At 41.3% G+C, this 15,685-nt stretch overlaps 1 protein-coding gene across 2 annotated transcripts in view; it reads right to left on the minus strand.

Moving 5' to 3' along the window:
* Window positions 1-6,811: 6,811 nt before the first annotated feature.
* Window positions 6,812-15,685, minus strand: part of LOC129720822 (MOXD1 homolog 2-like) — a 429,441-nt gene continuing 420,567 nt past the window's right edge. For both annotated transcript variants that reach the window (XM_055672629.1, XM_055672630.1), the window contains one exon: window positions 6,812-11,226. In XM_055672629.1, the coding sequence (XP_055528604.1) occupies window positions 10,864-11,226 (363 nt within the window). In that variant the 3' untranslated portion in view covers window positions 6,812-10,863. The remainder of the gene's footprint in view (window positions 11,227-15,685) is intronic.

The following is a 15,685-nucleotide window of genomic DNA, read 5'->3' on the forward strand; positions in this document are numbered from 1 at the left end:
CTCCACTTTTAGTCTGCCGTAGATTACCTCCGCCGCTCCAAAGTTTCTCGTAATAACGTTGAGGTCGTCTGCGAATCCTATGAGCTGAATACCTTTGCTGAATTTCGCGTTTTGTTTCGGGGCCTGCTCGTCGGATTACACCCTCAAGAGAAGTTTTGAACAACGTGCAGGATAGTCCATCTCCTGCGTCCCTGGCCTGACACGCTCACGTAACACATAACGCGCTTCAAGGTAGCTTAGATAAGTCGTGTCAGTGTATCTGGGAAACCATAGTCGTATATTATTTGCCATAGCTGGTCTCTATCGACTGTATCATACGCTGCCTTGAAGTCCATGAAGATGTAGTGTGTGGGTATTTTGTACTCCCGGCATTTCTGAAGAATCTTGGTCACTTGGTACTGCCCTACTTATCCTTTTTTCAGAGCAGAAAGACGACGAAGTAGAATTAGGAAGATGACCTTGTAGGCGGCATTAATTAACGTTACGACACAGTAGTTGTTGCATTGTAGGCGATCGCTCTTTTTATAAATGGAACATACAACTCCTTCTATCCATTTCTCCGGTAGTGTCTCTTTCTCGCAAATCCTGGAAACTACCCAGTAAAGTGCCGTTGCTAGAGCTCTGCCGACAGCCTGTCCTTACTTCCGGCTTGATTGTTCATGAATGACCTAATTTCCAGTTTGATCTCCAGGATATTAGGAATTTTAACACTGTCATCGTTTCACGGCCCTCTAAAGTTTACTTTCCTTCTACCTCCTTCCGTTGCTCCGCTATTGAGGTGCTTATCGATAAACTGTTCCCACCTGTCGACCACCTCGCGATTGCTGATGATCAGGTTTTCCTCCTTATCCACATATATCTGGAATCTGTGCGTCAGGTCTACGTTTGTGCGGGCAGTGCACGTTGATGATACTGTAGTCCCCAACAAACAAGTCCTCTCGTTTATCGTCTTCCAGTTTATCATGCGATCCTACATTCAGCCCAGCACACAAAAACCCGTGCCCAGTTCGTTTCGCTCTAGTACAATTGTGCCTTGTCGCCACGGACCCAACTTCTCACCCAGCGACATGTCTCCTTCAGAGCCACGATGTCGAACTGGCGGGGTTCTAACTGCTCAAGCAGCACCCTGTCTCCGTCAACAAAATTTAACAACTTGCATTTCCAGATCTGTTTTCCGTTACCGACGAACCGTTCCGAGTTATATATTCTTGATTGTTTGAGCCTCCTGACGGGGCTGCCACCTCTGCTATAGCGTTCGAGACATTCCTTAATTCAGCCGCCAGCTCCAAGCCAGACGCTGTTGTGAGTCGCCCGTAACCTGAGAAACAGACGTTCAGAAAAATAAAGATTTTGTAGCCTTTTCACTTGGTTACTTGTATCCCGGCTGATACCACAGGGCAGGCAGAGATAAGAGTTGTAGAATAGGATACTACGGACCACAATGTAGCCTATTCTAAGGCTGCATGTACACGAAGTGTTGATGATATGCACTACCCAGTCGTTTACCGACCAAACTCTTCCATTACAACCGAATCAATGTGTCTCCACCGACCATTGGTGAACCCGATTACTAGAAGGAGGAGATCAACATCAAGGTCGCCGTTGGAGATATAAATGCGTACACCTGGAGGTACCTAAATGGGGAGGCCTATTCTCACATCGACGACGTTCTGATCGATGATCAGCACTTATCAGACGTTACCTGACGTGATAGCTGACCTTCGCAATACGTGCTTCTGAGCAAGACGGAAGTTACAGCGTGCGCGAAATGACGAACAAAGGAGAGAGCGCCGCTCAGCATTCGGTTCTGCAATATCGATGCTAAAGAGTACGATAAAGGCAAACAAGAGGGCCTGTTTTGAAAGGCTATGTGCGAGTACCAATACAAATCCGTAGGGTGACGCCAAAAGGATCGTAATGGTCAAAACCAAAGGCGCGTTGGCGCCTTCAGAGCGATCACCAGCGATGCTGGAGCGTATCATCGAGGAACTTTACGCCACGAGCCAACTCCGGCGATCGAGTCTTACGTCCGACGTTCCAGTATCTCAGACATAGACCAGAGATGGTCGGCCAACCTGCCGAACATCCAAACCGTGAGCGAAGATAGCCGTGTCGAGGTTAAGTAGGGGGCAAGGGTTACGAATGAGGAACTCATCGTGATCGCCAACTCCCTAAAGGTGAGCAAGGCACCAGGACCAGATGGAACCCTTAGCCTGGCAATCAAACTGGCGCTGAAAATGGCCCCCGGACTGCTCCGGGCAGTCATGCAGAGGTTCCTGGATGATTGTCTCTTCCTCAACAGGTGGAAGGGGTAGAGACTGGTTCTACTGCCGAAGGCTGGGAAACCGCTAGGGGACCCATCGGCATATATGCCCATCTGCCGGCTGGACACTGCTTGAGAGGATTATCCTCAACAGATTGGTGAAGTACACGGAGGGTGTAGACGGTCTGGCAAATTACTGGATCGGCTTCCGGAAGGGCAGGTTTAAGCTGGATGCTATCTTCTTCGTCACCAAGAAGGCGGAGGTAGCACTCCAGCACATTACTTCCAGAATCGAGTACTTGTTTACAACACGGAGGACGAACAGGAGTGCGTCCCAATCACCGGAGGAGTTCCGCAAGGTGCCATCCTGGGCCCGATGTTGTGGAATGTCATGTATGAGTAGAGGATCGACTCATACATGACATTAGAGGTTGTAATCGTCGGAGAGTCGATCGAGGAGGTCGAGTTGTATACGCAATGTAGACGCTTCAGGAAACTTGAGCTAGCGTATCATAAGACGGAGGTTACGGTTGTGAACAACCGTAAATCGGAGTAACAAGCGGTGGTCAAAGTCGAAGACTGCATCATCACCTTAAAGAGATCTCTGAAGCTCTTGCAAGTTATGGTTGACGACAAGCTCACGTTCGGGAGCCTCGTCGACTATGCCTGTAGGAGGGCCTCATCGGCTATTGCAGCGCTATCTCGTATGATGTCTAATAGCTCAACGGTTTATGGCAGCAAGCGAAGACTTCTTGCCTGCGTAGTTTCATCCATATTTAGGTATAGTGGGCCAGTGTAGTCAGAGCGTTAGGTACTAACAGTTACCGCGATGAACTGGAAAGTACCTACAGGCCATCAAGGGGACACAAGAGGCATACGAGGTACCAGAAGGTCATTCTCGATGATCTGTTGACAGCGAGAATGGTCCAACTCCACGAAGGGCAGATGGACGCACCGACTTATTTCGGAGATATCCGGTTGGTTGGCACCATGGCGAAGTGAACTTCCACCTGACACAGATCCTGTCAGGCCATGGTTGCTTGAGTCCCGAGTGCGTGGAGGCGGAGGAGACTGCTGAGCATGTCTTTTTTCGATGCTCCAGTTTCGCAAAGGCGAGGAGCGCAATTATGATTGTGAGCGGTCCTAGTACTACTCAGGATAACCTAGTCCGGAGGATGTGTGACGATCCGGACATCTGGAGCGCAGCTTGTGTGGCCGCCTCTTAGATCGTCCTGGAGCTGTAACGTGTGTGGCGGATCAATCACCAACGAGCCAGTGGTAGCTAGCTACCAGTCTCTAGGTAGTTAGCTAGGAGGTTATAAGAGTAGAGAGGGTGCATCGCCCACAAAAGCCTTTTCTCGATGAAATACTTAACCGTCGTTCCGAGAAGATCAGAGCTGGAGACTGGAGGGGTTTGTGGGATGTTTGTGGGAGTGTAATTACCCCAGCATCCCTATTCCCTAGTATCATCCCCTCACAAGCGAGTTATCTTCTCAGGTTGCTGTTCGCAGATTTCCACGCCACCTTCGGAAAAAAGACCTAAGGTCATTCAGAGGACCAAAAAAAAAAAAGTGAAATATTCTCACCCGGTTACCCGTGACAACGAGGAAGATACGGTTGAACATCCAGTGGCTAGAAGTAACTGCAGAGTACCCGCATTAAATTGATGAGCGGATCGATGAGTGAGTTGGAGAGGACCTAAACGAACAAAGATATATTCACGGTACGATCAGCACCACAGTGCGACAAGTGTTGGGTACAACTGCGGCAGTCACTACCAAAGAGTGGTTTGACGCTGGATGCCAGCAAGTGACAAAGGCGAAGAATCGCACCAGAGTTCCTATAATGACTACGGCAGCGCTACGTCAGAGCGGAGGAAGATCATCCAGTTGAAAAGAGACTTTTTCGCCAGCAGAAGCCTCAGTATTGAAAACGTGTTCTTGCGGAGATCGGAGGTTGCTTCTCCTGGTGCATGGCAAAGAGCCTTCACAAGACGATCAACGGAAACAGAAACCGAAAGAAATCAACCTCCGTCATGGGCAATAACAGGACAAGAAACCGGATGAGGAATAGCCCTCCGACTGAAAGGTTTCATATGCCCGATCGACAAGAGCGGCCATCGCCTCAACTGTAGCAACTATCGCGGCATCAACTTCCTCAATTCCGCCTATGAAATATAAAATTCCCTCTGGAGTATTGTTCGTAGGCCTTTTTCGGAAGCCTTTGTTGGTAAATACCAGTGGGCTTTTCGGAACGGTCGCTCTACAACGGATCAGATGTTCATCCTCGACAAGTGTAGAGAACACAGCTTGCAGATACGTCACCCGTTAATGAACTTCAATGGGGCGTACGATTCAGTGAAACACAACGAGCTGTGGCAGACTATGCTTTGAACATGGTACCAACAAAACTGATCAAGCTGCTGTGAGCCACTCATGACGGCTTCCCATTGAGCATCAGACTATCGTATGGATTTTTGGCCGAGTTTATGATGTTGAAGGATCTGAACCAACGATGCTGATGATGATAATGGTCCCACCACCACAAAAGTTTGAGCCGGATGATTTATCTATTGATAATTAAGGTAGTCACAATTTAAATCAGTAAATGGAATGCGTTTGCTGTTCAACATTGTCTTGGAGGGTGCTATACGTAGGGCAGATAGGAAGAAGAACGGCATCATCTTTACGAAGTCTTACCTGCTTCTAGGATTCGCGGACGACTTCAATAGCAGCGATGGTAATCGTAGAAGGTGCGAAACGAAGTACATGACGGCTGGCAGTAGTTTTATGGGCGTTGATGCTGTGGTGGTGATGGATGGGGATAATTTTGAAGTGATCGATGTATTCGTTTATCTTGCGTAACCTGTGATAACGAGACGAGCTGGAAGGTAAATATATGGGACGCTGATGCTTTCGGTGATGCTCCACGGACTTCAATCGTGGACGTAAAAGAAGGTCGATCGACCAGCGCTTGGTATTTTCGAGCATAGAATCCTGCTACCAATACTCGGTGGATGAACAACTCAAGGGAAGACTGAGAAGACTCCACACTCATTGGACGTGTGCTATTTCGAATATCTACGATTTGTTGCCATAAAAGGCAGTGTATTTTTTAACGTGCTACATCTTCTGAATTATCTTTTCCGGTAATTCTGACAACTCCAAGTCAAACGACGTGTTCTCGTATCTTGGAATGGAATGGAATCAAAATTTACGAAACCTTCATGAACTGTCTCAAGAGTCCCAGCCTTGCTCAAAAAATTAGTTGATGCAGTCATAAGCATCTAGCCTCCGTCAGGAAGAGCTGCATTAACAGCGTCTGACTGGCATCCAGTGGCTAAAGAAGAAATGGTCTCCTGCAGCAGTTAACAGCCCCAACACGGTGATTAGTGACCTTAGACCAACCATCTACTGGAACAGAAACCAACAAAGAAAGATTACGAACTACTTTGACGGCAACAGCTTTTAACGTAAAACGAGGACAATAATTGAACTTATTGCTACTCCTTCAATATATCAAATTTGATATACCAGTAAATTTTTGTGATATAGATGTATCAGATGAATAGGATGTCTGAAAATAACAAAATTCGGAGGATGGGCTTACAGAATGGAAAATGACTCTAGAATGTTTTGCAAGTAGTCAGTCATTCTGTAAAGGGTCTCTGAACGGTCGTTAGAGCTAACCTCTTCTAGATCCGGAAGCTAAGAAAGTCGCAGAAATGAAAGATAGCTGCAACGGTTTTTTACATAATGGCACTGCCTCCTCATTTAACATGGCGACCGTGACAGAACTTTACAAGGAGCTGCATCAACCAGCAATATCCTCCGCTTCAACGGTCATATTTCAGCACAAACGCTACATCAACTCTTCACAAATATCTGGAACACCGCGACATTTCCGTTCGACTTGATGCAGAGCGTCTTAGTAAAGGTTACCAAGAAAGGGGATTCTGCACAACAATTGATGAGGTAATCTGTCACTGTGTAATATTCTAAAAGCTTTATGCAAAGTTATCCTAGGCCTGATATGAAGCAAAATCGATATGACATTTCGGCGGTAGCAAGTAGAATATCGTGCCGGAGGATCTTGTGTGAATGATTTTGTCACGCTCCGCATTTTCTTGGAGCAGGTTAATGAATTTCAAGAGTCCCTCTATTTGGTATCCGTAGACTACGAAAAAGCTTTTAGTTGAAACTATTCTAGAAATATCTAAGAAAGCTGAAGAGTCCCAGTGAAAATCACCAACCTCATCGGAGTGCAGTTCGAGACTTTAACCTGCAGGGTTCTACATAATGAACCCATGTCTACAAGTAGAAATAGATGTATCTCACGATACCTAAGCAAGCAAGGAAGTAGAAGTAGAAATAGAAGTAGAAGTAGAAGTAGAAGTAGAAGTAGAAGTAGGAGTAGAAGTAGAAAAAGAAGTAGAAGCTAGAAGCAGAAGTAGAAGTAGAAATAGAAGTAAAAGTTACTGTCACTCGATGCTTTTTCCGATAACACGATCATTTCGGATACGACATTTAGGTCGACAATTTCGAACAGTTTATTTTGATATCTAAATTTATTTTACTTTCGTATTGCTTTTTCCACTTGTTTTCTTTCTGTGATTCAGTTTACAACGGTTGTCTTATTCCACAGTAACTATTTATAATTAGCGCTCGAATTCGCTCGTTTCACTCCAACATTCCGCGCCTATTCACGCACTGGGCGATTCCTGCACTGCTTCCCAAATACTTCCTAAACATTTAATCCCAACGCTGGTGGTGGTCTCGCTTTCTCTCTCTCATTCATCCTTGCACGAGTCTCACCAGTTTTTTTTTTTGGGAGCGGTGTTTCTAAATTAAAGTTTCACGACTATGTTTGCTTACACTTTGGACTTCTCTACGGTTTCCAGGATAAAACATTGTTCTAATTACCACAATTTTCGTCGAAACGTGTTGCTACTGCTAATTTTTCCTTCCGAAGCGAAACAATTTTGGATCGTACAAAAATGCTTACATGCAATGTTTGCCGCGATTTTTTTTTTGCCTACGGTTACGGTTGCCCCCTTCTATGTCCCAAATGCCCAAGTCCATCGAGTAGGAGAGTAGATTTTACTACATTTTCAGCGCTTTTCGCTTCCATCGTGCTACTGGCTTGGGTGGAAACGAAATTTTTTCTTCGGTTTTCGTTTTCCATAGATGACCATTCGCTTTAGAGCAGAATGTTTGGTTTTGCTTCTCATTTAAATATAATTTAATTTTCAACGTACGGCAGCCGTTCGGGAGTGGTTTTTTGGACGAACGAAAAATTAAACAATACCTTGGCGGAACTGACGGAGTCAAAACAAAACAAAGGCTTCGCCGGGTTTCGCTTGGTGATTTTAGCAGCTTTAAAATTTTGGTGCTCTGTTGTTTGCTTTTTTTCGCTCGTACGGATTTTATGTAATCATTTTGTGCTAGGTGAGTAGGGGTAGTGACGGTAGTGGTAGTAGCAAATAGTGTTAGGACCGCAGTTGTAGAAGTACAGGTATTTTTTTAGTGTGGCGCTTTTTTATCACTATTTTAACATTACATTTTTGTGTGTTTTTCTGACAAAGTTTTTTTTTATTTCGTATTATGTTGTTCTCGTGATTCTATTTTTTTTTTGATTTCTGTCCTGAAAGACGGTCAGTACTGTAGAACTTATCTGCTCTGTCTGGATGGAAAATTTCTCTCATCTGCTCTAGCTATCTTTTGAGACACTGAAAGAGGTAGGAGATTTTGGCAGGAAAAAATATGAAATGAATTTGGTGGAACATTTAACAAACATTTTTGGTAAGATTTTTGAAATGAAATAAAGTTAAAATGTTTTAAACTGTTATTGTTCGAAGGTATCAACACAACTCAGAAGAAAAGAGAACGCTATGATGGTTCAAAAGCAGGCAGGAGAAAAGCAGTTAGGGGAAAGAAAGCAAAGCCGCCGTTCGTTAGAACTAAAACAATCGGTGAAACTAAAACAAGGCTTGGAAACGATTTGTTTGCTCGCTATTTTCTTACTCGCGCTAAGTGCTATACGTTGTGTTTATATTTTCTTTCCCTCGTGTCTAGCAACGAACATCGTGACTGATTTTTTCACGGGTTTGCTTCCCCGTTTTCCTATAGAATAGTTCACTATAAACGTATTTACATCCACTTAATTCTCATTCATTTATTTAGTTAAATTTACGATATCACATTTGCATATATTTTTTCTTCTTCTTGTAGTTGTTTACCTCATCCGCAATTGTTTTTCTTCTCATGGTAGAAAATATATAAAATAAACTTTCATAGTTCTATTTAGTTTGCTTGCCTTTTCTTTCTCGCTATCCCGTTTTCAGTGGCTTGCCACCTCAGCAAAAAAGATCCGACGGTCGGTAGGATGTTTTCCCTTTCTGACATCAGAATGAGTTTTTCGTATATATCGTATTTTTCTGTGTGTTTCAGCAATTTTTATTCACTTCTGGGATTCAAAAATTCGCGGCAGAATGCCGCTTCTAACGGGAACAATGTCATTTACAATTAGCTGACTGCTAGCCAAACAACGGCGAGGCGTCTTCTCTTTTTCGTGGGTGTTTTGTTTTGTGCTGAGGAAGGAAACTGTGGGTAAACAAATATGGATCAACTGTTCAATTGTGTGCTTAAATTTCAGTAACCTTTTCCCACAAATTTACTTCAAAGAACCACCACTCAATTGTACTGAAAGGATGAAAAAATCATTCATCTCACGTACGAGATTAAAACCGTACTTTCGAACGGATATTTATGGCACAGGTTCTAAAACTCGTACGAATGGTTTCTCACCCTGTGATACATTACTGTCACTCGAAGCTTCTTCCATTCCATCTCCGATGGCTTGAAAATTCTTCTTTCAGCCACTAGGGAGCGCCGTATTTTTCCACCCAAAAAAAAATTATCCCTTCTAAAGGAAGAAAAAACCGCTCAAATTATGAGGGTATTTTCCCGTTTACTACTGAAAAAAAAAAAACAGAAGAATAAAGCAGGTCACAAAGAAATTCACCATTTTCAGTCCCAGTCGCAGCCCATAGACGCGCGCGCCTGCTGAAAAGTGCTGACACAGTTTCCTTCCCTACGAGCTACGAGGAGAGGAAAAAAAACTTTTTCTTTTATTTTCCTCATAAATTCAAGATTGTTTCATTCTGCCCTTTCCATTCCTGCGACTAACTATCTCGCTTCGGCACTCTGTCTCACTTTCTTCCGCCATTTCTCGACGATGGCAGCCTGGCTGTGGGTTATGATTGTCTTTCGCTTAAGGTTACTCGGTTTTTCTCGGTCGGTGATGACGGCGGAAAACATATTAGCTACAAGTTTTGCGCTTCCTGTTTTCCCCTTCCGTCTACCTTTTGTCGAATTGCGGGATTGGTGCACTGTGAGTGTGGTGTGATTTTTGTTTTTTTTTATATTTTCCAGAATCACAATCAAGAGAAGACACCGATCGCTAGTGGAGGCGGCTAGTTGTCAGTGAAAAAAAAGCCGAATTAAACTGCACGCTATAAAATAACATTTCAACATAGCGGGTAGAGTGGAAACCTAGGACGTCCTGCCGTGCGGTCAAAGCCCAAAGCTTTTTTCACCGGCGCGGGCGTCGATTATAGTTCTCTTTTACAGGAAACAGCAGAGCGTACAAAAAACAGTAGGTATAGACGCTATGTAACAAAAACTAGTTTTTTTTTCTCGGTTCTGTCCTCTTATTACTGACTAGACTACGGAGTACGGTTCCATTTCTTATTTTAAAGACACTAAAATGTTCACATCTGCTAAAATGTTGTTTTGCTAGAGTTTCCTTTCAGGTCAGTGGCCCGGTAATTTACAAACCGCTCTCAGCCGCCAGGGAATGATACCTCCCGATCAAACACCTGCTATTTACAAACATCTTCCGCTCCGGCCTGCCCTGAACTTGCACCGTTTTAAAAGTATCTTCATTAAAGTTACCATATTGTGAGCTTTTCCAGCGATTTCAGACAACTCACTGTAATGCTATTCTGTTTTTTTTTTCGATTTTCTACTGGGTGGCTACTGTCTTAAGGTTATGGACTCTCTGTCTCTTTCTCTCTATATCGCGAATCACTTTATACTCTGTACAAAACAATAAAAAACTGCCAAAAAAGAACAATTTTTAAGAAGTTTTTCCCATTTCAAAAATAACTTCCACTCTTCTCACTTCCTTCCCAATCTATTTACACACGATCCTTCATCTCTTTGCCGTCTGTTTGCTATCGTCACCTGCTTCTTCCTTGGGGTTGGTCCTTGGGCGAATGACGATCTCCGTGTTCGAGGGTGGTACCAACAAAAAAACTCCATCAAAACTTTTGTTTTCCCTCTATCACTCTCGCTCTTTCTCTCACTTACGTTTTCCAGTCTCTTTCCACAGTCGGGGTGCAATTTGTTGGCTACTTATTGTTAAATGGTTTCTAAACTTTTCTACCGCAGCCTCTCTCTCGGATACGAAAATACATAAAAAGGGGTAGAAAAGTTGCAACTTTCCTAAAAATAGAAAGCACTATCTCACGTGTATACACAGAGCAGCCCGCCGATCCGGTGAACGCAAAAAGCAACGTCACACGCCTAGAGAACCGCTTACGCTATCCGGAACGAGTTCAGGAATATGATAAACAGCAGATACGCTCCCAGCTGGCAGTGGATACCGACGAACGGTGCCCCGCTCAGTCCCATCGATTCGGTGGCTGAGCTGCGAGACACTTTGCTGCGGGCGGCTCCCTCTATCACGTTGTTGTCGTCCAGCTCATCGTCCTCTACTAGCGGCAGATCGACGTTCGTTTCCGACTCGGTGACGTACCGGTTACGGTTCTGGAAGTACACGTTGGCTACGTTCGGACCTCCGACGCCGGTTCCGGGTACCGGCCGGATGAAGCTGCACGACTTGGTCAGCTTGTAGGATTTGGTGATGTTCGGGGCGTAGCCGTCTAAGCTCTCGGTGCCCTGGAATGAGAATAGAATGGAAATTACTAATTGATGAACATTTCTACATTTTAATAAATTGATATTCTGTTAGAGTATGCTGAGAAACCTAGGCCTAGAATGAGAATTCTCCGTTTGAAAATTTGCGCCTAAAATCTATCATCTTTTGAGCTTTGAATTTGTCTTTATCATTATATTACTCTAGTTTTCACTGAAAAGTTTTAATATATTTTCTTTGTCTTCATTTTAATTCATTTATACCTAGTTTTATTATTACTTCACCCAAATTTACCCACTTTTTATTATATTTTCAATAGCAACCCAATTTTTTCTTTCACGAAGCGGCGTTATGTATACTATATAATCATTGAATATATATGGTTTTTATTTTGTATTGTTACACAGCTTGCTTAAAAGGTTTTTATAAATCAGTAATACAGTAAAGTATTTTTGCACGAGGGATGCGGACTGTGCTAAAAAAACAGCTTAAAGGTAAAACGCATTGTTCTGAAACTTGCGTAAAAAACGTGTTATTCTGAAAATCATCGTAAAAAATCATGCATTTTTGAAAAACCTTGCTAAAATGAGAAAAAAAAACTATAGATCATTCATTTATTCATTTTAATTAAAAAATTTCTAGAACAGAAAGTCAAACTTTGTCACGCACTTGTTATTGTTGACATTAATCACTTCGTTATTCGAGGTGTATTCGATTTTAAAATAGCCAAATTCCACCCAATGTGTGTATTGTTAGAACCGAGATGCTGTCCAGATACCAAAATCGTACTTCAGGTGCCATTTTACAATTCAAGCTAGTGGATGCCGGTTTCAGATATATGATTATTTTAGGAAACGGGATGATGCGAAAATCAACTTCAGGCGCGTTTAAAACCCAAGATCGGCGTCAGTTTAAAAGGTCATAAACCATTTACTATGAGTGTCTCTCCAAGATGGTGGAATATAATCTAATATGAGATTATCTGGAGGTCGAAAACCAACTCTAAAGCAGGTATTAGACGAAGCAAATATTTGCTATTTTTGGTACGGATTTTATTTTGTGCAAATAAAATTCGTACTAAAAATAGCAAATGTTTGCTTCGTCTAATACCTGCTTAAGCTCCGTTTTGAAAAGTAGTCAAAAATTGTCAAATTCCATTCAGTCAAAGTACTTCCGGAAATGGGATTTTTAGAGCCGATAATAATTTGCAGTAGTTGTTTTCAAATCATCCGCCGAGTTTTAGAGAAGAACTTACAATGGTCAAATGCCATTCAATGTAATCTAGGTTCACTCTATAACACAGTGCAACAATTTTTTTCCTTGGCTACTATGTATGTTATTTTGATGAAGTTTGATGCGAAAATAAAATTCCACGAGTTTGAATAAATTTCATCTTAAGGGGCAACAATGGCACCATTTTGAATTTTTTGAGAAATCGGAAAATTTTGAGTTTTCTTCGACGCCATTTTGTTTTAAGACCAAATATCAAAATTTTAAGAGTTTGACCACATATTAGCATCGTCTTACCCATCTTTCAAAAACAGACCCTAAATCGGATAAAAAATGAACTCAAAACGGTGATTCTACGAAACCGGTTTGGCATTAAAATAGTATATTCCACAAAGCAAAATAATATCGAGTATGTCTGAGCCTCAATGGTAATGCGCTAATATCTAAAAGTAGTAGTCAAATTATATCTTATATTTAGTAAAAAAGTCTCAGAAATCGATTGGTAGGTGTTTGATCTACGTAAAATATCAGCAACATGTCGATTTTGCCCCGATTCTCCTTCAATACTTAAATAGGTTTATCTCGACGTTTAATAAACTTATTTGAAATCTGTTTAAAGTAATATCAAGAGGGTAAGCGATACTCAAAGATACAATAACAATTGGTCTTCACATGATCCTATCCTTTTTGCGGGGAGGGGGTCGCATTTGACTTTATCGAAGACGCGATGATTCTGTCTCATAGCTGAAGCGAGATTTTTATGTTTTGAGAGGTCCTGGCCATAAATGTAACTCCCTCGCCGCAAAAGGGGGAGGATCATGTAGAGACAAATTGTAGTGGTATCTTTATGTATCGTTTACACTTTTAATAATACATTAAACAGATTTCAAATAAGTTAATCTAACGTCGAGAAGAACCTTTTTTAGTAGTGTAGGAGAATTGGGGCAAAATTGATATGCTGCTGACATTTTACGTGGATCAAACACCTACCAATTGATTCCTGAGCCTTTTTTACTCAAAATAAGATAAAATTTGACTACCCTTTTTAGATATTAGCACATTACCATTAATGCTTATATATACTCGATATTATTTCGCCTTGTGAAATATACCAAAACCATGCCAAAACCGTTTTCGTAAAATCACTGTTTTGAGCTCAGTTTTTTGTCCGATTTAAAATCTGTTTCTTTTAAAAGATGGGTAAGAAGATACTAATATATGGACAAACTCTTAGAATTTTTATATTTGGTCCTAATACAAAATGGCATTGAAAAAACATCGAAAATTTCCGATTTCTCAAAAATTCAATATGGCGCCATTGTTGCCCCTTAAGTTGAAATCTATTTAAACTCAGTGAAATTTGGTTTTGCATAAAAATACACAAAAAAAAAAAAAAAAAAAAAATATATATATATATATATATATATATATATATATATATATATATATATATATATATATATATATATATATATATATATATATATATATATATATATATATATATATATATATATATATATATATATATATATATATATATATATATATATATATATATATATATATATATATATATATATATGTAAATCAAGGCAGAATAAAAGTCAAGTTTCGTTGCACTGTGTATAGGTAACAAACTCTATTGCAAAAAGTCTCGGCATCACGAAAGGTGCAGGTACTGTCTAATAGACTGAAGATTAAAATCGGTTTTACCAAGCAACAGGAATATTCAAGAGCCTACACAGTGCAACAAAAATTTACTTTTTTTCTGCCGTGGCTTCTATGTATGATTTTTTTATGTATTTTGACGCAAGAACAAATTTTCCCGAGTCTGAACAAATATTTCACCTTTAGGGGCAACAGTGGCGCCATTTTGAATTTTTGAGAAAGGAAAAAACAAATTGTGTCATCACAGACTAACAGACGTAACACTGGATCCAAGCTCCATCGCCACAAAAAACGATCATTTCAAATTTTCATTAAAATAACAGTCGTCGCGCGACAACGCCGTCTGCGGCGCTGTCATGCTATCTTATACATTTTTCATAGTTCCCAATTTGACACATGCCCGTACGGTAGCGCTGTTGTCGGAATACAGGGCGCAGCGCGAACACGGCAGCAGGTGGTGCTAGTGTTACTTAGGTTATCTACTGTTATCATCCGAACAAAGAATTGATTGATAACACAGGGCAACAATTTTTTTTGCCTTGGATTCTATCTATGATGTTTTTATCTATTTTGACGCAAAAACAAATTTCCCCGAGCTTGAACACATTTCATCTTAAGGGGCATCATTGGCGCCATTTTGTATTTCTGAGAAATTGGAAATTTTCGATTATTTTCGACGCCATTCTGTTTCAAAGCCAAATATCACAATTCTAATGGGAGCTCCGTAGCCACAAGGTTACAGAGTCCGCTTTGGTAAGCGAGTGGTCGTGGGTTCGAATCTTAGTAGAATCAGGCCATTTGGTTGCCAAAGGACTTCAGCATGGGTTTATTCTCAGGCTCCCCACCACGTACCCTTCCTTCAATCTGAATTCTACAGTATCCCTCGGCTCTCCTTCTAATAAAAATAAGTCCCTATTATAATAAAACTGGTTTTGAGAAACGTATGAAAGTTCTCTACAGGGAATTGTAACTATGCGATATTGTTAGGATTGACAAAGGCGCTCGGTATAGTAGAGCGGTAAACTTAAAACGGAAAGGTAAGAACTTACACACAAGCACGGATATGAATGATCAGCGTATCACTTACTTCAATAGTGATACTGCCAGTAATATGAAGTGCGGAGTACAGAAAACACCTGGGCAATATCACAATAGACCTAATCTCTGGTCGCAGTGATGAGTCCACACAGGAAAAATAAAATCACAATTCTAAGAGTTTGTCCACATATTAGCTATTTCTTACCTATCACTGCGCTCTAAACGGTGATCCTGCGAAAACGGTTTTGGTATGGTTTTAGTGTAATTCACAAAGCGAAGTAATATCGAATATATATGAGCATTATTGATAATGCGCTAATATCTATAAGTGGAGGAATCGATTGGTAGTCTGATCCACGTGAAAAGTCAGCAACATGTCAATTTGGCCTCAATTCACCTACAATACTAAAATAAGTTTATCTTAGCGTTAGATCAACTTATTTGAAATTTTTTTAATGTGATATCAAGAGTGTAAAAGTTACTTAAAGATACAGTAACAAACGGTCTTTACACGATCCTCCCCCATTTGCAAGAATATAAGCT

This window comes from Wyeomyia smithii, chromosome 2 (genome assembly GCF_029784165.1).
Source record: "Wyeomyia smithii strain HCP4-BCI-WySm-NY-G18 chromosome 2, ASM2978416v1, whole genome shotgun sequence".
NCBI classification, from domain to species: Eukaryota; Metazoa; Arthropoda; class Insecta; order Diptera; family Culicidae; genus Wyeomyia; species Wyeomyia smithii.